This window comes from Meriones unguiculatus, chromosome 18, assembly GCF_030254825.1.
Source record: "Meriones unguiculatus strain TT.TT164.6M chromosome 18, Bangor_MerUng_6.1, whole genome shotgun sequence".
In the NCBI taxonomy this organism is placed as follows: domain Eukaryota; kingdom Metazoa; phylum Chordata; class Mammalia; order Rodentia; family Muridae; genus Meriones; species Meriones unguiculatus.
This window is the reverse complement of record NC_083365.1, coordinates 5,878,040-5,900,755: the sequence shown is the minus strand read 5'-3', so window position 1 is coordinate 5,900,755 and position 22,716 is coordinate 5,878,040. Positions and strand designations below refer to the sequence as shown.

Sequence of the window (22,716 nt, the reverse complement as noted above, 5' to 3'; positions counted from 1 at the left end):
AGGGCAAGACCTGGAAGGCAACTTAAGGAGTGGAAGTGCCACGGGTTGGACACCAGGGGGCGCCAGGCGGACCCGCTCGCGCCCTGGCCCCTCCGGCCGCGCCACCCCCGCGGGGCGGCGGGTCCGGGGGCGTCGGGGGTGAGCGCCCCGCGCCCTCTGCACCGCGCGCCGCTGCGCCCTCGGCCCGCGGGTGGAGGCGGGACGCGGCCGCTGGGGCAGCTGTTCTCTCCGGCGGCCGAGGGGGGCAGCAGAGGGGAGGCGACAGGTGCGGGATCCCCTCCCGGGCGGAGTGGGACGGCGCGCTCCGGGGTCTGTTCCCAGGCTGAAGCCACCCCCGCCCCCCAGACAAATCCCCCCGAGAGGCCGGGCCGGCGCCGGGTCTGCCGGAGGAAGCGGCCGGAGACAGTGCGATTTCACGCGGCCTCCGGGGTTCGGGTTCTCGGGCCGGGTGCATGCACTAATGGGGCTTTGCGTCCCGGGGAAACTGAGGTGGCGTGAACGCGAGGCTAAAACAACCGCCTCCCACTCAAAAAATAGAAATATTCACTCTGAAAAAAGGAGAAAAAAAAAAATCCCTCAAGTGATCCAACCGGCTAGGGGAGTTGCGCGATTTGGTTAAAGGGCGAGGCCAGCCTTCGGGGGCTGGGCTTCGGCGCGCTCTCTCCGTCCGCGCTCACTCCCGTGCCGCGGCCCGGGACGTGGGGAGTCTGGGTCTCCCCTTACCGCCTCCGGGGAAACCAGAGTGAGACCCTCCCTGACCCTCTCGGCCGGCCGCCGGCTGGCGAGGCGCGTTCCCGGCGGGGTCCCCGCTGCAACCGCCGGGACTCCAGCCTCGCACGGGAGGGGGCGCGGCCGTGACTCACCCCCTGCCCCCTTCGCTCCCTCCCTCTCTCGCAGACAGACTCCCTCCCCTGCCGTCCCGCGGTGGACTCCGGCTCCGGCTCCCGCAGCGGCTCGCAGCCTCCGCCGCTGCCACCTATTCGCTGGCCGCTCAGGTGGCCGCCGCCTCGATGTTCTAATCCGGGGCCCCCGAGCCAGACTCGGCCGGGCTGCCTTCACCCTCCGCCGGAATCATGAGGGCGATTGGGGCTCTCGAGGTGCTGGGCTTCCTTCTCAGCCTGGCCCGGGGTTCCGAGATGGGCAGCTCGCAGGCAGGTAAGCCGCGCGGGAGCCCCAGCGGGCTGGAGGCTGGGAGCGCGACCTGGGCAAAGGGGTTCTGCTCCTGACGCGCCGAACTGGGGGTGAGACCTCGGGTCTGCTGGGACTGCCAAGGAGGGGACCGTGTGGCTCGGTCTTCGGAGTGGGCTAGGCGGGGACTGCATGCATGGATGCCTACCTACCCTTCTCTCCAGAACTTCGCTGACCCTCTAATTGGTCTGTTCTGATCAGGTTGATGCCGAACTGTACTTCATACTTCTGAGAGCCTAGAGGGAGGGCGGGTAGGGACCCTTCTCTAAACGTGAGGAGCCTTGGCTTGAAGGGTCTCAGTTTGCTCTGGAACTCCCTGGCCCCCACCCCATCCCAAGTTTCAACAACCCCCCCTCCCGGTTTCGTTGTTTTGCCGGCAGGGCGGAGCTATGCAAGGGTTAGAAGTTGTTGTTTTCTAATGTTGGAAAAACAAGAATGGCACCTCCTCTTCCGTGAGTGGGGCTTCCCTGAGAAGGCTGAGATTAACCTGAGGGCCAAGTCCAGGTGACAGCAGTGAGAAGCCACAGAGGCTGGCCTCCTGCTTTCCCACAAGACAAGTGGGTCCCTAACTTAACCAACTTCTTTTTATCAAGACCCGAGTCAATTCAACTAACATGTTGAGCATCTATTATATACTATACGATTCCCGGGGTATATGCCTTAAGCTGGAGCTGAGGGGAAAAGGACAGACTCCTTTCTCTCTCCCATCCAAGGTCGCTTCTCCCACCTTCTGAGTATTCTCGTCTGTGAACTTGCTCCTAGGCCCAGCTCTGCCCTTCCCCTTTTCATTTTACTATCTAATTTCAGACAGAGCCCAGATTGTACTTCTCTATTCCATAGCATCTGATCCCATTCCTAGGGGTGTTGCAGGGACTGTGGACACCTGAAGGGTGCTGGAGGCGGCATGATTAGAGACCCCTACCAGCCCTCAGATCTTAGCTTGGGGTACGGCACAGCCAGGGCCCCTTCCCCAGAGTGGGGGTGGGAGAGGCCACCTGTGCTTCCCCCACAGTTGCTGGGCCTAAATTTAGCCCCTGGGATCTTGCGATGTGAACACTCCCAGCTGGTGGAGGGGGTGGTCTGGAGACTAGAGTGGGAGGGGCCAGGGGAGTGCTGGATCACTGTCCCATATGACTGTGCCCACCCCTCCCCCCCAGCCAGGAACCCAAGAGTCTGGGATTCCTACCACCCTCCCTGAGAGGCAGGGAGCAGGCATGGTTGGGTCTCTACCCTTTATCTCCATCCTGAGCTTCTGGGCATCCGGCCTGCCTCAAGCCTTGTAAAGCCCCTTTGTCCCATTGTGTGTGTGGCTGGGGCAATGGAAGCCACGCTTCCGAGGGACTGAAAGTTCTTGGTCTACCTGCCGCCAGTCAGTGCTCTCTACACAAGAATGGCTCTGGTGCTGCTCCTCTTTGAGCCTAGGTTCTGACTCTTCCTTGACTCTTCCTTGAACCAAGCTGGCTGGTTCCTCTTGGGTAGCTGTTTATACTACTGTCCTGCCCAGGCCCTTTGCCCCTGTTTGTGAAATATGGACTTTACCCTCAGGGTGGCAGCTAACTGGTCTGCACAGACACAAAGTGTGCAAGGTGCTGTGGGCAGGTAGGAGGCAGTGGACACTTGTAACACTTCCCAGTATGGATTCCAGGCAAACCAATATATATTCCCGAGCCAGTGGAACTGTGTACAAGTTTGTGCGCCAGTTGCGACAGTACGCATGCACACGCATATATCACTTCCCTATGCAGACATCCTAGCTCCGCCCTTATCCGAGGAGAAGGGTTGGCACCTTACCTTGGAAGAGGGGTGTCCTGCCAGGAAGGGGACAGGGGCATGACTGTTCTAGAAATAACTAACCTTCCTAGTCTTTCGTTTCAGCCCAAGGACCCTGGAGTTTCCAGGTTCCTCTGGGAACTTCTAGCCTATTTATGTCTCCTTGCTGGAACTAGCTCTCTCCTTCTGTCATGGAGAGTGGAAGGGAGAGGACCTAGAAGAAGGAGTGAGACCAGAGGTGTATCTGACAGGAGAAACTGGGGCCTCTGCGTCCCTCACCCTCTGCTGCCCCCCACCCTCCCTCAGGGAAGGGTGGCTAGAGCAGGTGGTGGTGCTCTGTGTTCCCACCCCCCCCTCCATGTGCTCAGTGTCACAGGAAAGGTTAGAGCTCCAGGGGCCAAGACTTCATAACTCCATTTTTTGCCAAGGAAAGTGAAAGCCCAAGGCTGAAGCGACCTGGCCTCTCTTCTGAGCTCTTCCCTGGAGTGCCTGCTGGGGAGCTCCGCCACGCTGAAGTCTTTTTACTGAATCCCTGTGGCAGTGAAACTGGGAAGAAGACTCAGGAGTGAAGGGTCTGCTCTGTTTCTCTCCAGGCTTCTCTGTTCGATGAAAAGTACTTCAGGGCCATACAGTGACGCTGGGGAAGCTGGAGCATGTTGGCGTAGGGAAAGGGAGTGAGAAAGGAAAAGCAGAGTTTAAGGGGGAGGCCGACACAGTGCCTTATCGTCCAGCTTTAAAGACAATGCTCCCATTGACCCCCACCCACTACCAGGGTTTCTCCCTCCAGTGAGATCACTTGTCTGAGCCCAAAGCTCCAGGGTAACGGGGGTGCTGCTAAGGACGGGTGTCTGGGACAGGGTGGGGCGGCCCCCTCCTCCTGGATAGAATCACTTCATTGTGGGCTGAACTGTGGCCCCAGGCACTGCTCCCACCCTCTGCCCCATCCCACCCTCTGTAGATACAATAGGGGCTGTGTGCTAGCCCCAAAGAGATGTTTATTCCAAGGCCTAGAGAAAGGCAGGATGGGGGCAGAGAAGTAAGTGCCTTAGTTGAGGAGGAGAGGGTAATCAAAGTTTGATCCCTGCCTACTGTGTCCTTTCTAGGGAGAGGAAAAGTCCCCTCATGTCTTCCTTCTGTATTAACCCCTCAGTGCCCACATCAGTGCCCCAAAGTGGCTCAGTGGGGACTCCAGTGAGAGGCCCCTGCCTTGGAGGCCTTGTGGGCAGGGTAACTGGAAGAGGGAAGAGGGGGGGCTTACATCTGTCTTCCCTCCATTTTCACAGTGTGTCCTGGGACCCTGAACGGGCTGAGCGTCACTGGCGATGCTGAGAACCAGTACCAGACGCTGTACAAGCTCTACGAGCGGTGTGAGGTGGTGATGGGTAACCTGGAGATTGTGCTCACGGGACACAATGCTGACCTTTCCTTCCTGCGGGTGAGCAGGCAAGCCCCTCCCTCCACCCTCCAGGGGTTGCCTTCAGCTTTCCTAAGACTCCAGTAGTCTTGAGGCTCCAGCCTGTGTACTTGGGGAGATGGTGAATGTAATGCAGGGCGGTCTGGTTCCATAACCAGGGTGTTTAGAAGCTTCCCACAAGAAAAGGGCTGAGCAGGTGTTGTTCTGTCAAGCAGAACAGTACAAGGTACCCAGAGAGACAAGGAAGGGACTAAGCCAGGACCCTCCTGTTATGAGTGACTCTGAGAAGACATAGGTCGGCAAAGTAGACCCTTCATCATTCCCGAGGCTTGTCTTTGTTCACAAAGTGGCACAGTATTGTGACAGTGTGCTCCCTACAAGCTAGGCAAAGAACTCAGAGCTGGGTTCTAGCTCAGTGCTGGAGTGCTTGCAGAATATGCACATGGTCCTGGGATCAGCCCCTAGTGTGGGGGTTTGGAGGAGAAAAGAAATTCAGGAAGGCTGGATACAGTGACCTGCACTTGTAAGCTCATCTACAGCTGAAGTGGGAAAATGAGCCCAGGAGTTCAAGACTAATGAATTCAGGACTGGAGTCAAGGGGCCACTATGGTTCAGTGGTAGGAACACTCGCCTAACATTAAAATAGTAATAATAGGCTGGGCGTTGGTAGAGTATACTTTTAATCCCAGCTCTCAAGAAGCAGAGGCAGGAGATTCTCTGTGAGTTTGAGGCCAGCCTGGTCTACAGAATGAGTTCCAGGACAGCCAGGGCTGTTACACAGAGAAAGCCTGTGTCAAAAAACCAAAATAGATAGATAGAAATATAGATGGGGGGCTGGAGATATGGCTCAGAGGTTAAGAGCACTGCTTGTTCTTCCAGAGGTCCTGAGTTCAACTCCCAGCAACCACATGGTGGCTCACAACCATCTATAATGAAATCTGGTGCCCTCTTCTGGTGTGCAGGTGTACATGCAAGCAGAACATTGTATACATAAAAAAATAAGTAAATCTTTAAAAAGAAAGAAATATAGATGGATGGATAGATAGACAGACAGATAGATGAGTTAAGAATCCCTTCCTTGATGACTTGGGGAACAAGAGGCCTGGAATCTTGCCCTGTTGTCCTTTTCACTGACATGATCTGTTCTATTCTATTATAGTGGATCCGAGAAGTGACGGGCTATGTCCTCGTGGCCATGAACGAATTCTCCACACTGCCTTTGCCTAACCTCCGAGTGGTCCGGGGAACCCAGGTCTATGATGGGAAGTTTGCCATCTTTGTCATGTTGAATTACAATACCAACTCCAGCCACGCTCTGCGCCAGCTCCGTTTCACTCAGCTGACTGGTTAGTTTCTGATGACCCCTTCTGCTGGCCCCCTCCTCCTCCAACAGCCACCTCCTTAGAGGTGAGTTGGGGACATACTGGTCCAGGAAGGAGGGCCTTATGTGATGGTGGGGCTGCACTGGGACTTGGATCTGTGCCCATTCCTCCAACTTCGAAGTCCAACCTGCAGCTGGAGAGTGTAGGGGTTAATAGCCTGGGCACTCTCTGTCCCCGCTGTTTGGAAAGCACTCAGGTAGGCTCAGGGATTGAATCTGGTTGTCCTGTCCTTTCCCCACCCCTCCCCCACTGGCTAAACCGGATCTAGACTGGGTCTGAAGAGGCAGGAGTTTCTTCATCCTGACTCCTCCTCTTGAAGGGCCAAGGGTTCTTGGAGTCTGAATCTGATTGGATGACAGACCCATGATCCGCCCCTCTGGGTCTGAGTGTCCTTTGGATTGGTGGAAAGGTATAGAAGAGGAATTGTGTTGGAGTCTTCAGCCTGTCACTTTTCTTCCCACCACAGAGATTCTGTCAGGTGGTGTTTACATTGAGAAAAACGACAAACTTTGCCATATGGATACAATCGACTGGAGGGACATCGTGAGGGTTCGAGGTGCTGAGATAGTGGTGAAGAACAATGGTGGAAACTGTAAGTGTCTGTGGTCAGGATGGCTGCCCTGCCCCAGCCAATCAGAGTGACTCCTTTCCCATCCCCACTACATCCTTTATCCGAACCACCTTCACCAAACAGTCACCTCAGGCTGCTGACCCTGCTGCCTGCCAGGAGGGACTAGGTTAGTCTCTTGGAGCCCAAACCAGTGTATCAGGAAAAGAGGCAAATGTTGTCCTGGGTGCTAGGCGGGGAAGCCAGATCCTTGGACTCGCTCCCTATTGCGCTTGCCAGTGTGACATCTCCTAGCTGCCCTGACCACGTCTATTGCTCCTGACTACTCATGCACAGAGTCTGTTTGTCTGGAAGGAACCGAGTTCCTGGGATGGCACTAGGGCTGAGGTTGGCATCTGCCCCAGTCCCTCCCCTTCAGCTGCCTGGTGGGTAGTGTGGAGGAGTAGCCCCGCCCCTTGTTGACAGGTTCTCTTGAGCCCAGCCCTGCTCTCCAAGGGCAGGGAGGGACACACCCCAGGGCTCTTGCTTCCTGGGATTGAGGTGCCTGTGTGCTGACATCATACCCCGTGGATTCAAGCAAGCCTTTCTCAGCTCTGATGGTCCTGTATGTTGTGTTGTTTCCCAACCAGGTCCCCCCTGTCATGAGGTCTGCAAGGGGCGATGCTGGGGACCTGGACCAGAAGACTGCCAGATATGTGAGTTTGAATTTTCTTCTAAGAAGTTACAGCTCACAGCCTCTCATACCCATACAGCCCTGCCTATGTCACTGCCAACAGTCAAATGAGCGGGAGCCTCAGAATTCAGCCCTGTCATGCTTTCTCTCTTTTCACAGTGACTAAGACCATCTGTGCCCCTCAGTGTAATGGTCACTGCTTTGGGCCCAACCCTAACCAGTGCTGTCATGATGAATGTGCAGGGGGCTGCTCTGGACCCCAGGACACAGATTGCTTTGTATGTTGTGGTACAGTCGGGCTGTGCTCTGAAGTGGGGTCACAGGCTTTGGGGAGGTGGAGAGGTATAATAGAAATATAACTTTTAAGAGTCTTTTACATTCCCAGGCCTGCCGACACTTCAATGACAGCGGAGCCTGTGTGCCCCGATGTCCACAGCCTCTTGTGTACAACAAGCTAACATTCCAGCTGGAGCCCAACCCTCATACCAAGTATCAGTACGGAGGGGTCTGTGTGGCTAGCTGTCCCCGTAAGTGTCTGAAGGGAAGAGACAATGGTGGTGGACCCAAGGTTCTAGAGAATAGACTGGGATGCCAAAGGAATTAAGTAGCTGGGTAGAGTGGGGAACACCTATAATCCCAGTTCTCAGGGAGGCAGAGGCAGGTGGGTCTCTGCAAGTTCAAGGCCAATCTAGCCTATAGAGTGAGTCCAGGACAGCCTACACAGAAACCCTGTCTCAAACACAAGCTAACAAAAGAAAAGAATTAAGTTGGGTGCTGATTAGGGAGCCTAGATGTGGTCATGTGACCTTCCCTGGTGTTCCTGACTGCTTTCCTTGGCTGTGGCCACTTGGAACAGCAAAGAACTAAGTGCAGCCTAGTTGATGGAGTGCTTGCCTAGCGTGCACACACACTTGGGTTTTACAACTCTAATACTACACAAACCTGGTGACACAGTGGACTGTAATCCCAGCACTCTGAGGTAGAGACAGAAGGATCAGAGGCTCAAGGTCAGAGCTTGATGCCAGGGCTAGAGACATGGCTCAGCAGTTGAGACCACTTGCTGCCCTTCCAAAGGATTCAGTTCCTAGCATCCATATCAGGCAGCCCATAGCAGCCTACCCTTCTAGTTCTAGGGGAGCTGACACCCTCTTCTAGACTCCTTGGGTACCAGGCACAAGTGTACACATGCCACATACATATGTGCAGGCACTTATATATGCACATAAAATAAAGAGGGGTCCAGAGAGATGGCTCATTGGTTAAGAGCACTTGTGGTTTTTTCAAAACATGAGCACCCACATAGGGGGATCTGATGCCTCTGACTGCCAAGAGCACCTGTACACATACAGATATATATATATATATATATATATATATATGCATAAAAATGAATCTTAAAAATATATTACTAAATCTTTTGTAAAAGATGAAAAACAATCATTATTCTTATTATCTTATGCTCATGTGTTTTGCCTGCATGCAAGTCTGTGTGAGAGCATCAGATTTTATAGTTATTTACTGACAGGTGTGAGCTGTCATGTGGGTGCTGGGAATTGAACCCAGGTCCTCTTAACCACTGAGCCATCGCTCCACCACCTTACATTTTTTTCATTTTATATGCATTAATGTTTTGCTTGCATATCTGTGTGAGGGTTTCTGATCTTGGTGTTATAGACAGTTGTGAGCTGCCATGTGAATGCTGGGATTTGAACCTGGGTCCTTCGGTAGAGCAGTCAGTGCTCTTAACCCCTGGCCCCCTACACTGTCTTCTTAAAAAAGGGTTTGAGACCATCTTAAGAACAAAGGGACTGTCTAGTCTATAGACAGACCTCAGGAACTCTGGGTTGTAGGTGGGGCAAATCTGGTGCCGAGTGGAGGGAGCGAGAGTGCACAGGAGGGGGTCTCAGTGCTTAGCACCATCCCTCATAGAGATCTCCTCTTCCCTAGATAACTTTGTGGTGGATCAGACATCTTGTGTCAGGGCTTGTCCTCCTGACAAGATGGAAGTGGATAAAAATGGACTCAAGATATGTGAGCCTTGTGGAGGGCTGTGCCCAAAAGGTGAGTAGGAAGTAGTGAGAGGTTATAGCCAGCCTTTTCCCTGAGGTGACTCAGAACGCCCCAGCACTGAGGCTGTTCTATGTTTGCAGCCTGTGAGGGGACAGGCTCCGGAAGCCGCTTCCAGACTGTGGACTCCAGCAACATTGATGGGTTTGTGAACTGTACCAAGATCCTGGGCAACTTGGACTTCCTCATCACTGGCCTCAACGGGTTAGAGATTCTGCTTTCCCATTCTAAATCCCCAGCCCCATACAGCGCAAGTAATGTACATCACAGCCGGGTGGTGGCGGCGTACACCTTTAATCCCAGCACTTTAGCTGGAGGCAGGCTGAGCTCTGTGAATTTGGGGCCAGCCTGCTCTACCATTCCAGGACAGCCAGAGCAACACAGAGGATCCCTGTCTTGAAAAACAAATCCGGGCATGGTGTGCATACCTTTAATCCCAGTACTTAGGGAGGCAGAGGCAAGCAGGATGCTATGAGTTCAAGGCCAACCTGGACAAGTCCAGGACAGCCATGGCTATACAGAGAAGCCTTGTCTTCAAAAACCAAAAAAAGAAAAGAAAAAAATAACTATATATATATATATATATATATATATATATATATATATTAAAGTCATGAGGCCTGAGGGGCTCCAGAGGACCCAGGAGAATGCACAGCACCACCTCCACCTGGAGGACTTCCCTAAGCAGCTCAGGAATGACATAGTACATGTACAGGGTTCTTCTTACCTCAAATCTAAGTAAGAGGAAGCTGGAGAGACAGGCCATCTGAAATCATGCAGAGCTTCCACAAATCCACAGCTGTCTAGAACTCCAGCTCCAACTCTAGCAGGATCTGATGCCTCCTGCCTCAGTGGGCACCTGCACACACTCATGACTATAATCACAAAAATTGTCTATTTTTCATTTTTTAAAAAAAGATTTATTTATTATGTATACAATGTTCTGCCTATATGTGTCCCAGAAGATCTCATTATAGATGGCTGTGAGCCACCATGTGGTTGCTGGGAATTGAACTCAGGACCTCTGGAAGAGTAGCCACTGAGCCATCTCTCCAGCCACAGTCCCCCCCCACCTCCCTTTTTTTTTTTTTTATTTTTTTTTTATGGTTTTTCGAGACAGGGTTTCTCTATGTAGTCCTGGATGTCCTGGACTCCCTTTGAAGACCAGGCTGCACTGGAACTCAGAGATGTGCCTGCCTCTGCCTCCCAAGAGCTGGGACTAAAGGTGTGCGCCACCATGCCCACCTTTATTTTTTATTTATTTATTTTTTATATATGAGCATTTTGCATATATGTTTGCACCATGTGCGTACCTGGCACCCACAGAAACCTGAAGAGGATGGTGAATGCCCTGGAACTGGAGTTACAGGTGTCTGTGAGCCATGGCATGATTTCAGATAACCAAACCCTGGCCTTCTGCAAGAGCAGCAGGTGTTCTCGCCTGCTGAAGCATCTCTCCAGCCCCTTCTTAATTTTTTTTGTTTGTGCATATAGATGTTTGTGGTGTGTGTGTATGTGTGTGTATATGTATGGCATGCATGTACCACAACGAGTATGGAACTCGGAAGCAGTTTTTGGGACTCTGATCTGTCTACGCTGTGGATCCTGGGATTAAACCTGGATCTCTGGAGGCTGTGCAACAATCGACTCTACCTGCTGCGTCGGCTTGCCAGCCACTTTTAGTTGTTTTATGTAGTTATAACTGTAGAGTTGTGCTTAAATTGTGAAAGTGATGTATTTCCCATACATTCTTTACCCAAATTCCCCTAATTTTAGCATATTATACATGTTTTTATTTTATTTATTTTTGGTTTTTCAAGGCAGGGTTTCACTGTGTAGCCTTGGCTGTCTTGAAACTTGCTGTGTAGACCAGGCTGGCCTCAAACTCAGAAATCTATCTGCCTCTGCCTTCTGAGTGCTGGGGTTACAACCAAGTGTTGCTATGCCCAGATAGACTTTTTTTTTTCTTTGTACACAGACACACATACCCCTTACCTCAGTTGTTGTTTTGTTTTTGTTTTTGTTTTTTTAATGAGATTAGGTCTCTATGTGTAGCCCAGGCTGGCCTTGATCTTGCCACCTTTGTTCCGCCTCTCAAGCATTGGTGTTGGGATTATAGGCGTGTGCTATCACCACTGCCCTAGTCTGTTTGTTTTATTTGTTTTGCCTGCATGATTGTCTGTGTACCATGTGCATGCCTGGTGAGACCAGAAAAAGGTGTCGGATTCTTTGGAGCTGGAGTTGCAGACAGTTCTGAACTGCCAGGGGTGGTTGTTAGGTCTGCACGGCAAGCAGCTTGGACTGGTTGTGTCAGCTCTTGAGCGTTTCTTTTCTGTGTGGCATAAGATGATCCAGTCCTATGTATTTATGTTTCTCATACCACCAGCTTTTCTCCAAAGTGTTGTTTCCTTTTGATGAAGACTGACTTGTGAGCCAAGATATTGAGTTATGGTAAAGCAGCTTGCTTAGCATGTACAAGGCTCTGATCCCCAGCACTGGAGGAAAATTCGACATCTAGAAACCATGTTTTGAGGTGTGGTATATTTATTATCACTGGGTCATATTTGTACTTTGTTGACAAGTTTTTACTGCTCCCCCAGTGACCCCTGGCACAAGATCCCTGCACTGGACCCAGAGAAGCTCAATGTTTTTAGGACAGTACGAGAGATCACAGGTAAGAGGGAGGGAGGGCTTCCCTTCCTGGAAGGAGCAGATGAGTACCCACTGGCCTGCATTACAGTTAAACAGCTTAAGGAAAGTCACACTCCAAAGCACTGTGCTGTGAGACAGGTTGCATAGAACCTGGCCGAGGGAGAAGACTCCCTGCTTAAACACCTCTCTCTAACCCTTCAGGGTACCTAAACATCCAGTCCTGGCCACCTCACATGCACAACTTCAGTGTTTTTTCCAATCTGACAACCATCGGGGGCAGAAGCCTCTACAAGTGAGTAAGGGGCTTAGAGGTGGAGGTGGTAGTGTCTCTAGACAGTGGGCATCTTTTTGTAAAATACAGTGTATTTCTCAACCGACAGGCCCCAAAAGTCAGCTAGCATGATGGGGGAAAGGCAAAATGTGAGGGTAAAGCCAGGAGTGGTTCTTTAATTCTAACACTGAGGCAGGAGGATCACAGCAAGTTTAAGACCAATTTGGATGCCAAAACTGTTTCAAAAACAAACTTGCCAAAAGAGGGGATTTCCTCTCCATGGGTCTAACTTAACCTGGAGCAAATACGTTAATTTTTTCCTTTGTAGTTTGCCTTCTAATTCTGGCTCCTTTATTCCAGCCGGGGCTTTTCCTTGTTGATCATGAAGAACCTGAATGTCACATCTCTGGGGCTCCGGTCCCTGAAGGAAATCAGTGCTGGGCGTGTCTACATCAGCGCCAATCAGCAGCTTTGCTACCACCACTCTTTGAACTGGACCAGACTGCTTCGGGGGCCTTCCGAAGAGAGACTTGACATCAAGTACAACCGGCCTCAGAGAGAGTGTGGTGAGAGAAAGGTCCTGTCAGAAGTGAGAATGGGTGGTTGTGGAGGAGAGAGGGGCAGGAACAGTTTGACCCTGAAAGTGGGAGTAGGATTGAGGGAAGGAACCAGTGAGGAAGGGAGGGTAGATGCAATAAGGAAGAATTCAGAAGGCTTCCTGGGTCTCCTCAGGGTCTTCCTAACATATCTGCTCTTTTCCAGTGGCAGAGGGCAAAGTGTGTGATCCACTGTGCTCCTCTGGGGGATGCTGGGGCCCAGGCCCTGGTCAGTGCTTGTCGTGTCGAAACTACAGCCGAGAAGGTGTTTGTGTGACTCACTGCAACTTTCTGAAAGGGTACAGTGTAGAGAAGGCCAAGAGGGTGGGGAAGGCGCAGGGTGGGGAGAGTAGTTTGGGTGCTAGTGGCCTTTAGACTGTGTTTCTTTCTCCCTTTTTCTCCCTTTCTCTCCCTTCCCCTCCTCGTCCTGCCCTTGCCCCCAGCCTACTCACTCTGTAGCCCAGGTTGGCCTTAAATCCTTTTGCCTGAACCTTCCAAATTCTGGGATTACAGCTTTGAGCCACTTTGTCTGGCTTGCTTGTATTTCGTGTGTGTCCCTGTGCCTGAGTGTGTGTTTGAGAGAGACAGAGACAGGCAGATGGGCTCTCATCGTCCTGACCTGGAACTTGCTATGTATACCAAAGAGATCTTCCTGCTTCTGCCTCCTGAGTGTTGAGATGAAAGGTGTGTGCTACCACACCTGGCCCTCTCTTGCTTTCTTGTTTGTTTGCTTGCTTGCTTGCTCTTGCTCTTAGAGAGCATCTCATTCTGTAACCCAGGCAGGCCTTGAACTCATGAAAATCTTTCCGTCTTAGCCTCCAAAGTGCTGGCATTACAGATGTGAGGCCCTATATGGCTTTGTAGACATCTTTCTGCTTGTGTATTGGTGGGCATGAAGGGGAAGGTCCTCATTACAGAATAAAGGCAAGAAGGTCTGAACTTGAAAGTGACCCCTTCCTGTGTCCCCAACTGCAGGGAACCTCGGGAGTTCGTTCATGAGGCTGAATGCTTCTCCTGCCACCCAGAGTGCCTACCCATGGAAGGCGCCAGCACATGCAATGGCTCGGTACAGTAGCATCCGTGGGATCTATAAGGGAGATGGGGAATGTCAAGCTAATGATATGGCCAAATTTACAGGTCAGCCCAGGGAAGTCAGATAACCCTGGAGGGTTTTCATGGGTGATCCTAAGGGTGGGCTGACCCTTATTGGGAGGACTGGAATTAATCCTGAGATCTCATTCTCAGAGGCCCTCTTTCTTCCACGCAGGGCTCTGATGCTTGTGCTCAGTGCGCTCATTTTCGTGACGGGCCCCACTGTGTGAACAGCTGCCCCCATGGAGTCCTAGGTGCCAAGGGTCCAATCTACAAGTACCCGGATGCTCAGAATGAATGTCGGCCCTGCCATGAGAACTGCACCCAGGGGTCAGTGACAGAATGAAACAAAAGGAGGGGCTGAGGAGAGTGTAGGAACACAGAATCAGGGTGAGGGGAAGGAGAAAGGGTTGGTTCTTTAAGACTCACTTCCAGCTACAGAGTAAAGGGCTGGAGGAAATTATGCCGAGGTTAGGGGGAGCAGGGATGATGTTAGCTCACAAGTGAGCCCGAGGTGGAGGATGGGAAGACGGGAGGACAAGATTGTCAGGAGGCTGGGAGTAGATTCCTCTCTGCTTTGGGACAAGGTTTGGGGCTTCAGGACGAGATGACCCAGGAGGCTTGTTCAGATACAAAGCTTTTCTATATGGAGGCTCTATTGTCTTTAAAAAACATTTTTTAAAATTAGGTTTACTGTGTGAATGGGAGTGATGTGTGCATGTGTGCTATGGTGTGTATGTGGAGATCAAACGATAACTTGAGGAAGTGAATTCTCTCCTTCTCTTATATGGTTCTCAGGAATTGAACTTAGGTCCTCAAGATTAGCAGTGAGTGTACTCACCTGCTGAGCCATCTTGTTGGCCCACGTCTCTACTGTCTAAGAAAGTGATTTTCTTTTCTAGGTGTAAAGGACCAGAACTACAAGACTGTTTAGGCCAAACAGAGGTGTTAATGAGGTAAGATCAGCTTGGGGAGTGTAGAATCAGGAGAAGAGTGATACTGTCGACGCTGTCTTTTTAAAGATCTTGTGTGTGTGTGTGGTTGTTTTGCCTGTACATTTGTCACTTAGCATCTGCTTGCTTGGTCCCCTTGGAGGCCAGAAGAGGGCATGAGATATCTTTGAACTGGAGTCGTGAATGCTTGTGAGCCCTCATGCAGGTGTCCTCCAAAAGAGCAGCTGGTGCTCTTAGACACTGCACCTCTTTCCAGTGGCCAACTCTGCCTTTCTTTTAAAATTTTATTTTTTCAGCTGGGGCTGAGGCTGGGGGTGGAGGGTGGTGGTGCCTGCCTTTGAACCCAGCACTCAGGAGGCAGACGCAGACAGATCTCTGAGTTGGAGGCCAGCCTGGTCTACAGAATGCGTTCTAGAATGGCCGGGGCTGCACAGAGAAACCCTGTCTCTAAAAAACAACATCAAAATATTTTTATATTTTTGTTTATTTTGTTTTTGTGACAGGGTGTCACTATATAGCCCTGGCTGGCATGAAACTTGCTGTGTAGACCAGGTTGGCCTATAACTCAAAGATATCCACCTGCCTCTGCCTCCCAAATACTGGAATTAAAGGCATATAGCACTATGCCTACCTTTTAAAAATTATGTATTTTATTTTATATATATTAGTAATGCCTGAATGAATGCATATATGTATGTATACAGTGTGTGCCTAGGGCAGAGGGCAGTGTTGGGAGCCACCATGTGGGTTCTGGGAAAGAAACATGGGTCCTCTGTAGGAGCTCTTAACTGCTGAGCCATCTCTCCAACCTCACCTTTAGATAATATTTTTATTTATTCTTTGGAAATCTAATACAGTTATATAATGCATTCTGATCATACCAACCCACCATTATTTCCTTCCAGATTACCCTTGTACCTTTACCCTGCCCCCTTCTGGATTTCCTGTCCTACTTTTCATTATTGTTATTAATAACCCTTAGTCCATTTAGTGTCACACATATGCACATGGGTGTGGGGTGTCCACTAGGGTCACTCCTCCCTTTTACATAGACAGTCCACCATCAGTGGACTCAAGAACTGTGGTTTCTGGCATTCCCTTTCTAAAATTAACTTGCCCTTGCCTAAGAAGGGAAGTCCCGTATTCAGGCTGACTCCTTTGGTGCTCATGGTTATTAGCAGACGTGAATGCTAACTCAGATGTACACCATATAGATGGCATTTCTGAAGCCACTCTAAGCCCAGATGCTGGCCTTTTCTATGTCCCGTAGCAAACCCCATCTGGTGATAGCTGTGACAGTAGGACTGGCCGGGATTCTCCTGATTCTGGGAGGCTCTTTTCTCTATTGGCGCGGACGCAGGATTCAGAATAAAAGGGCTATGAGGCGCTACTTGGAACGCGGTGAGGTGAGTGTTTAGCTTAAGTTTGGGGGCACCCTTTACAATCTGCTCCCAGGGAAAAGTGATAGTGAACCTTACTCCCTTTCCCCGGAAATGTGGTCCCTTTTTCTGAGAGGACAGTGGAGAGCTGCTGAGACTGCTCAGGATACTTGCCAAGGACCCAAGTTCAGTCCTAGCAACACGCATGTGCATATGCACATATATGGACACGCCAGTCCAAGAAGTGGGAACGCGTATTCTCACCTTGCTTTTGCCATTTGCCATGACACTGAAGAAATCGCTTTCCTTCTCTGTGCCTCAGTTTACGCATCTTAGATACATAAGTGGAAGTGCTTTGAAAGCTTGGGCAGGCATTTTGGTACACGGCAATAATTCCAGCACTCAGGCTGAGGCAGGAAGATTGCCCTGAGTTCAGTCCCTCATCTTAGTGAGAGGTGAGCGGAATAGAAAATAAGAACCAACCTTATGTGAAAGGTGCGACCATATCTCCTCTGCTCCCTCCAGCTACTCAAAAGGAAAGCAGCCCTCTTGGCCCCTCCTCATCAGCACAGCTTCTCCAGTCCTGTTGTTCCTCAGGGCAATTAGGAATTTTCCGGGACTGGAGACTTGTCTTGCTGCCCTCAGCTTTGGGCTCTGCTGCCCTTGGCATCCACCCAGAAGGGGTAGGGGAGGCTAGGACTGTGGAAGTGGGCTTTTCTGAGCACCTGTTCCTGTTCACTCCTCAGAGCATTGAGCCTCTGGATCCCAGTGAGAAGGCAAACAAAGTCTTGGCCAGAATCTTTAAAGAGACAGAGCTGAGGAGGCTTAAAGTGCTTGGTTCTGGTGTCTTTGGAACAGTACACAAGGTGAGTGACTTGGGAAGTCTGGAGAAGTGAGGAAAAGATGGTAGGAAGAACGGAGAAAGTTTTGGCAAAAAACTGAAGAGAATTATTATATTTTTAAACTTACTTCCATTCCAAACTTTCCAGGGGGTTTGGATTCCTGAGGGTGAGTCCATCAAGATTCCAGTCTGCATTAAAGTCATTGGGGACAAGAGTGGGCGGCAAAGCTTTCAAGCTGTGACAGATGTAAGTGAAGAAGGCAATTCTGTGTGCCTCTGGGAATGAGGCAGTTTTGGATCTGGGCATGTAGACATATGCTCTTGTGTTGGCAGATGTGTGTGAGGTCCATGTTAGGCATGCTGTGTTTGAGGGTGAGGGGACCTCTGGATTGGGTGCGCTTTTGTGGAGTGTATGTGAACCTGTTAGTTCCTGGCTAATGCCTCTCATGTTTTGCAGCATATGCTGGCCATTGGCAGCCTAGACCATGCCCACATTGTACGGCTCCTGGGACTGTGCCCGGGGTCATCTCTGCAGCTGGTCACTCAGTACCTGCCTCTGGGCTCCCTCCTTGACCATGTGAGACAGCATCGAGGGACACTGGGACCACAGCTGCTGCTCAACTGGGGAGTACAAATTGCCAAGGTAAGCAGGGTCTGGAGGTCTGGGGTAGCAACAGCTCGACTCGGGAAAGCCAGGGTGGAGACAGGAGGATCTAGGGTTTGAGGTTCCAGGAGCTGTCTTCAGGGTTTGGGCAGCTCCTGTTGCTCAGTCTCCAGCTCCCCGCTCCCTAAGACTGCCCGCCTCCTCTAGGGTATGTATTACCTTGAGGAGCATGGCATGGTGCACAGGGACCTGGCGCTCCGCAACGTGCTGCTCAAGTCGCCGAGCCAGGTCCAGGTGGCAGACTTCGGTGTGGCTGACCTATTGCCGCCAGACGACAAGCAGCTACTGCACAGCGAGGCCAAGGTAAGAGGGCAAGGGGTGGCGCGTAGCCAAGGGGCTCTCTCTGAGAGGAATAGAGGACTCAAGGCAAATTCAAGGAGAGGGAGCTGAGAGAGGCAGTAAATTTAAGTTCAGGAAACAAAAGGACGATAGAGAACTTAGGGTTTTTTTGTTGTTGTTTGGTTGTTTTTTTTGTTTTGTTTTAAATTTTATTTTATGTACATTGGTGTGAAGGTGTAAGATCCCTTGTAAATGGAGTCACAGATGGTTGTGAGCTGTCATGTGGGTGCTGGGAATTGAACCTGGGTCCTTTGTAAGAACAGTTAGCACTCTTAACCACTGAGCCGTCTCTCCAGCCCCTTGGTTTTTCTTTTGATTTTTGTTGTTGTTGTTTTGGTTTGGTTTGGTTTTTCAAGACAGGCTTTCTATGTGTAGCCTTGGATGTCCTGGACTTGCTTTGTAGACCAGGCTGTCCTTGAACTCACAGATCTGCCTGCCTCTGCCTCCCTCAGTGCTGGGATTAAAGATATGCACCACCATGCCTGCCGTGCCCCTTGGGGTTTTAAAATAAGAAAATTGTGAAAATTAACTGGTAGCATCTTTATCTTTAATCTTCAGACTCCAATTAAGTGGATGGCTCTTGAGAGTATCCACTTTGGGAAATACACACACCAGAGTGATGTCTGGAGTTATGGTGAGCACATCTGGGTGTCCCCATGTTCTCTGCAGCCTAAGTTCCCCACTCTTTTGGGTCACCTCTTCCTATGCCCTTTCGATCCTTGTATTAAAGCAAGGTCTACCTTCCCTTTCCTTCATGCCAGTGCTATTTTTCATACTTACTAGTTAATGTCTTCCTATATCAGGTGTAACAGTCTGGGAGTTGATGACCTTTGGGGCAGAGCCCTATGCAGGGCTACGACTGGCTGAAGTACCAGACCTGCTGGAGAAGGGAGAGCGGTTAGCACAGCCCCAGATCTGCACCATTGATGTCTACATGGTCATGGTCAAGTGTGAGTTGTCTGCTGACCCCAGCCTCTTCTAATGAACTTCCCTCCTTTCTCCTCCATGGCTCTTCTCTCACTTCTGGCTCAACCTCATAAATCTCACTCCAGGTTGGATGATTGATGAGAATATTCGCCCAACCTTTAAAGAACTAGCCAATGAGTTTACCAGGATGGCTCGTGACCCACCGCGCTATCTGGTCATAAAGGTGAGTAAGGATGTCAAAGTCATTTAGAAGACTAGACTAGAACCCACTTTAATGAGTGTCTGTTCCTATAGAGAGAGAGCGGGTCTGGAATACATCCTGCAGCAGAGCCCTCTTCTCTGACCAACAAACAGTTGGAAGAGGTAGAGCTGGAGCCAGAACTGGACCTAGACTTGGACTTGGAGGCAGAGGAGGACAGCCTGGCGACCACACTGGGTTCTGTCCTCAGCTTGCCTGTGGGAACGCTCACGCGGCCACGTGGGGTGAGATACCTTCTAACTGCATGAGATTTCGCTCCCTGAACCCTCATGATTACCACTCAGGTTTTTTCCTTTGTTTTTAACCCTTTCATTTCCTGTCATCTTAGAGCCAGAGTCTTTTAAGTCCCTCGTCTGGATACATGCCCATGAACCAGAGTAATCTTGGGGAAGCTGGTCTGGTAAGATCTGCCAGAAGCTGGGGAGGCAGAGGGCTTATAGGCTTGGAAGGGTGGCTAGAGATATGGAGGAAGATGCCTCAGATCTTGAAGGTTTAATCAGCATTCTGTAATAGAGAAGGCCCTGAACAACTGTAGTTCCTTCTAAATCTGCATATTTGTTATTCTGTGTAACAGAATTTTGTTGTTCCCTGTGAATTTTCCTCTGTAGGATTCTGCAGTTTTGGGGGGCCATGAACAGCTTTCTCATCCCATCTCTCTGCACCCAATTCCACGGGGACGTCTGCAGTCAGAGTCATCAGAGGGCCATGTAATAGGCTCTGAGGCTGAACTCCAAGAGAAAGTATCAGTGTGTCGGAGCAGGAGCCGGAGCCGGAGCCCACGGCCACGTGGAGACAGTGCTTACCATTCGCAGCGACACAGCCTGCTTACCCTTGTCACGCCACTCTCCCCACCAGGCTTAGAGGAAGAGGACGGCAATGGCTACGTCATGCCAGATACACACCTTAGAGGTGCTTTAGTCGTTTGTTTTCTAACTTACCCTCTCCCTTCTGGCTACTTCTATGAAATATGAAGTACGTGTTTCTTATATGTACTTACAGTTTCTCTCAATCGTAGGCACAGCCTCCTCCCGGGAAGGCACCCTTTCTTCAGTAGGTCTCAGTTCTGTGCTGGGTACTGAAGAAGAAGATGAAGACGAAGAGTATGAATATATGAACCGGAAGAGAAGAAACAGCCCACCTCGGCCCCCTAGGCCTGGCTCACTTGAGGAGCTGGGTTATGAGTACATGGATGTGGGCTCAGACCTCAGTGCTTCTCTGGGCAGCACACAGAGTTGCCCACTCCATCCTATGGCCGTCATGTCCTCTGCTGGCACAACTCCAGATGAGGACTATGAATATATGAACCGCAGACGTGGCGTGGGTGGTGCCGGAGGGGATTATGCAGCCATGGGGGCCTGCCCAGCAGCTGAACAAGGCTACGAAGAGATGCGAGCTTTCCAGGGGCCTGGACATCATGCCCCACATGTTCGCTATGCCCGCCTCAAAACTCTGCGTAGTTTAGAAGCCACTGACTCTGCCTTTGACAACCCTGATTACTGGCATAGCAGACTTTTCCCCAAGGCTAATGCCCAGAGAACATAACACCTGCTCCTTGAGACTCTCAGGGAGCATTTGATGGCAGCTAGTTCCTCTTGAGGGTACCCCTTCCTCACCCCTCTTCCTCAGGTCCCATTCCCATTTCTCCAGTCCAAGACAATGCCATCCGACCTTTGGAGACCTGTAAGCATATCCTCACAAGATCTTTGTGGTATGTAGCCAGCTGTGTACTCTCTCTTCCCCAGCCCCAGGAAAAGAGAAGGGTTCCGTATTTGTCTACTTTCCCAATCCCATTCCTCAGCTTTCTCAGGGAGATGCCCTGCAGACATGAAGGATTACTTTCTAGCTCCTTTCTCTCAAGTTCTTGCTTGGATTAGACTCTTAGGCTATGCCTTTCTTTCTCATTAGGCTGTCCTAAGAGAAGAAATAGACCTGGAAGAGGAAAGTAAACTTTTGGCTTATAAGACTTAATCCCAGGGAAAGATTGAGAAGCTTAAAACTTTATGGAATAAAGAAAGTTGGGAGTAGATACCAATAACTATGGATTGAACATTTCCTGTGAGCTAGGCATTCTCATGCTGAACTCTGTCTACTATCTCAATTAAAGGCTCTCTGTATTTGTAAGGTAGAGCTGATCCCATTTTACTCCATACAGGAGTCCCGAGTGTTCCAAGGTAGCCAATAGGTCCCAGAATCTGTGAAGAGTACTGAATTTTGTAGTTTTTAAAAGAATGTTTTAGTTGTTGTACAAAACTGCATTCTGTAGTTTAGTGACTTCTTTTGTTGTGGTGGTTTTGTTTTTGTTTTTCAAGACAGGGTTTCTCTGTGTAGCCTTGGCTGTCCTGGACACACTGGCCTTGAACTCACAGAGATCTGCCTGCCTCTGCCTCCCAAGTGCTAGAATTACAGGTGTGTGCTAGCACGCCCACCTAGTGGACTTTTCAATGTTAACTAAGAACTCATTCATTATGGTCATGACTTTTTTAGTTTGAAGGGCCACAGCAAAAGCAGTACTAATTTTTCTAAGTTTATAAGTTCATGGGTTTGTTATTATAGATATTACCAAACAGTGCCCCTCTCCCCGTATGGTCAAGAATTTTCACCTTTTATCAAACAAAAAGCACTTCTGTTTGACATGTGTGAATTGCCAGCATCACTACTCCTGCACTTTGAGCCCATTTTTAGGTAACATTAGAGTACTATCATATCACTGTTGATCAGCCTAATAGATAGGTGGGTAATTAAGTGACTGAAGAGCAAATTCAGTGTGGATGCATTAGACAAAGAGATGATTTCTTTACCAAGTGGAACAGAAAAGGATGGTTGTAATTTCACCATGCTACTCAGAATGGTGTGCAATTTAAACTTTAGGGACTATTTATTTCAGGAATTTATTTCAACATTTTCAGATTGCAGTTGATCATAGGTTACTAAAACTGTGGAGAGCAAAACCTCAGATAACAGAGGACTGAGCCTTGAAGAAATTAAGCAGGTCCAGGATTCAAAGTCTTCCTAATTCCAATGCCTGTGATAAGATGTCAAGGAGTACCTATGTCAAACCCTTGTCGGGGTGTTGCGTATGTATGAAACAGGGTCTTACTCTGTAGACTGGCCTGGAACTGTGTAGCTCAGGATGACCTTGAACTCAATTCACAGGATCCTGCGTTAGCCTCCCAAAAGCTGTGGCTACAGAAAGAGTGAGCTACCAGACTCCGTTTATGCACTGAATCAAGCAAATGCCAGCAGCCACATTTTCCTCCAGCACCCAGGCCTTTCATTCCAGCAAGGAGTGGAGACAACACAGAAGGACAAGACAACTGGAGTTTTGTGTAAGCCACAGGCCATTTATGTTGTAGAGACACACTCCTTACAAGCCAACTCACAAAGGTTCTTAACCAGTAATGAGAAACTTCTGGTGGGAAAGAGGATCCATCTTCAGACCTCAGTCTTCCTGGATGGGAATCGGGGGGGAAAATGTCTTCTTGTCTTTTTTTTTAATATGTGTCTGAATAAAAATGCCAAAGTTTTTTTGTTTGTTTGTTTGGTTTTTTTTGGATTCCTGTCAAGTGAAAAAGTGCAGGAGACCATCCTTTTCTTTGCTTCTTAGCAATGGGTAGGTTTCTCTGGTTCTGCTATTCCTACTCTGTCTCAAGCAGCGCCCAAACTTTTATTTGTATGTTTTGT

At 50.0% G+C, this 22,716-nt stretch overlaps 1 protein-coding gene across 1 annotated transcript; it reads left to right on the top strand.

Moving 5' to 3' along the window:
• Positions 1-572: 572 nt before the first annotated feature.
• Erbb3 (erb-b2 receptor tyrosine kinase 3) lies at positions 573-22,560 on the top strand. The gene is made up of 28 exons (XM_021654780.2): positions 573-1,155; positions 4,242-4,393; positions 5,532-5,718; positions 6,221-6,346; positions 6,952-7,017; positions 7,155-7,273; positions 7,381-7,522; positions 8,943-9,056; positions 9,146-9,266; positions 11,663-11,736; positions 11,916-12,006; positions 12,346-12,551; positions 12,748-12,880; positions 13,557-13,647; positions 13,849-14,003; positions 14,576-14,629; positions 15,897-16,032; positions 16,752-16,871; positions 16,995-17,093; positions 17,304-17,489; positions 17,658-17,813; positions 18,408-18,483; positions 18,653-18,799; positions 18,902-18,999; positions 19,071-19,259; positions 19,364-19,435; positions 19,644-19,944; positions 20,051-22,560. The coding sequence occupies exons 1-28, from the start codon at positions 1,074-1,076 to the stop codon at positions 20,575-20,577; spliced, it is 4,020 nt and encodes a 1,339-aa protein (XP_021510455.1). The 5' UTR covers positions 573-1,073; the 3' UTR covers positions 20,578-22,560.
• Positions 22,561-22,716: the final 156 nt, after the last annotated feature.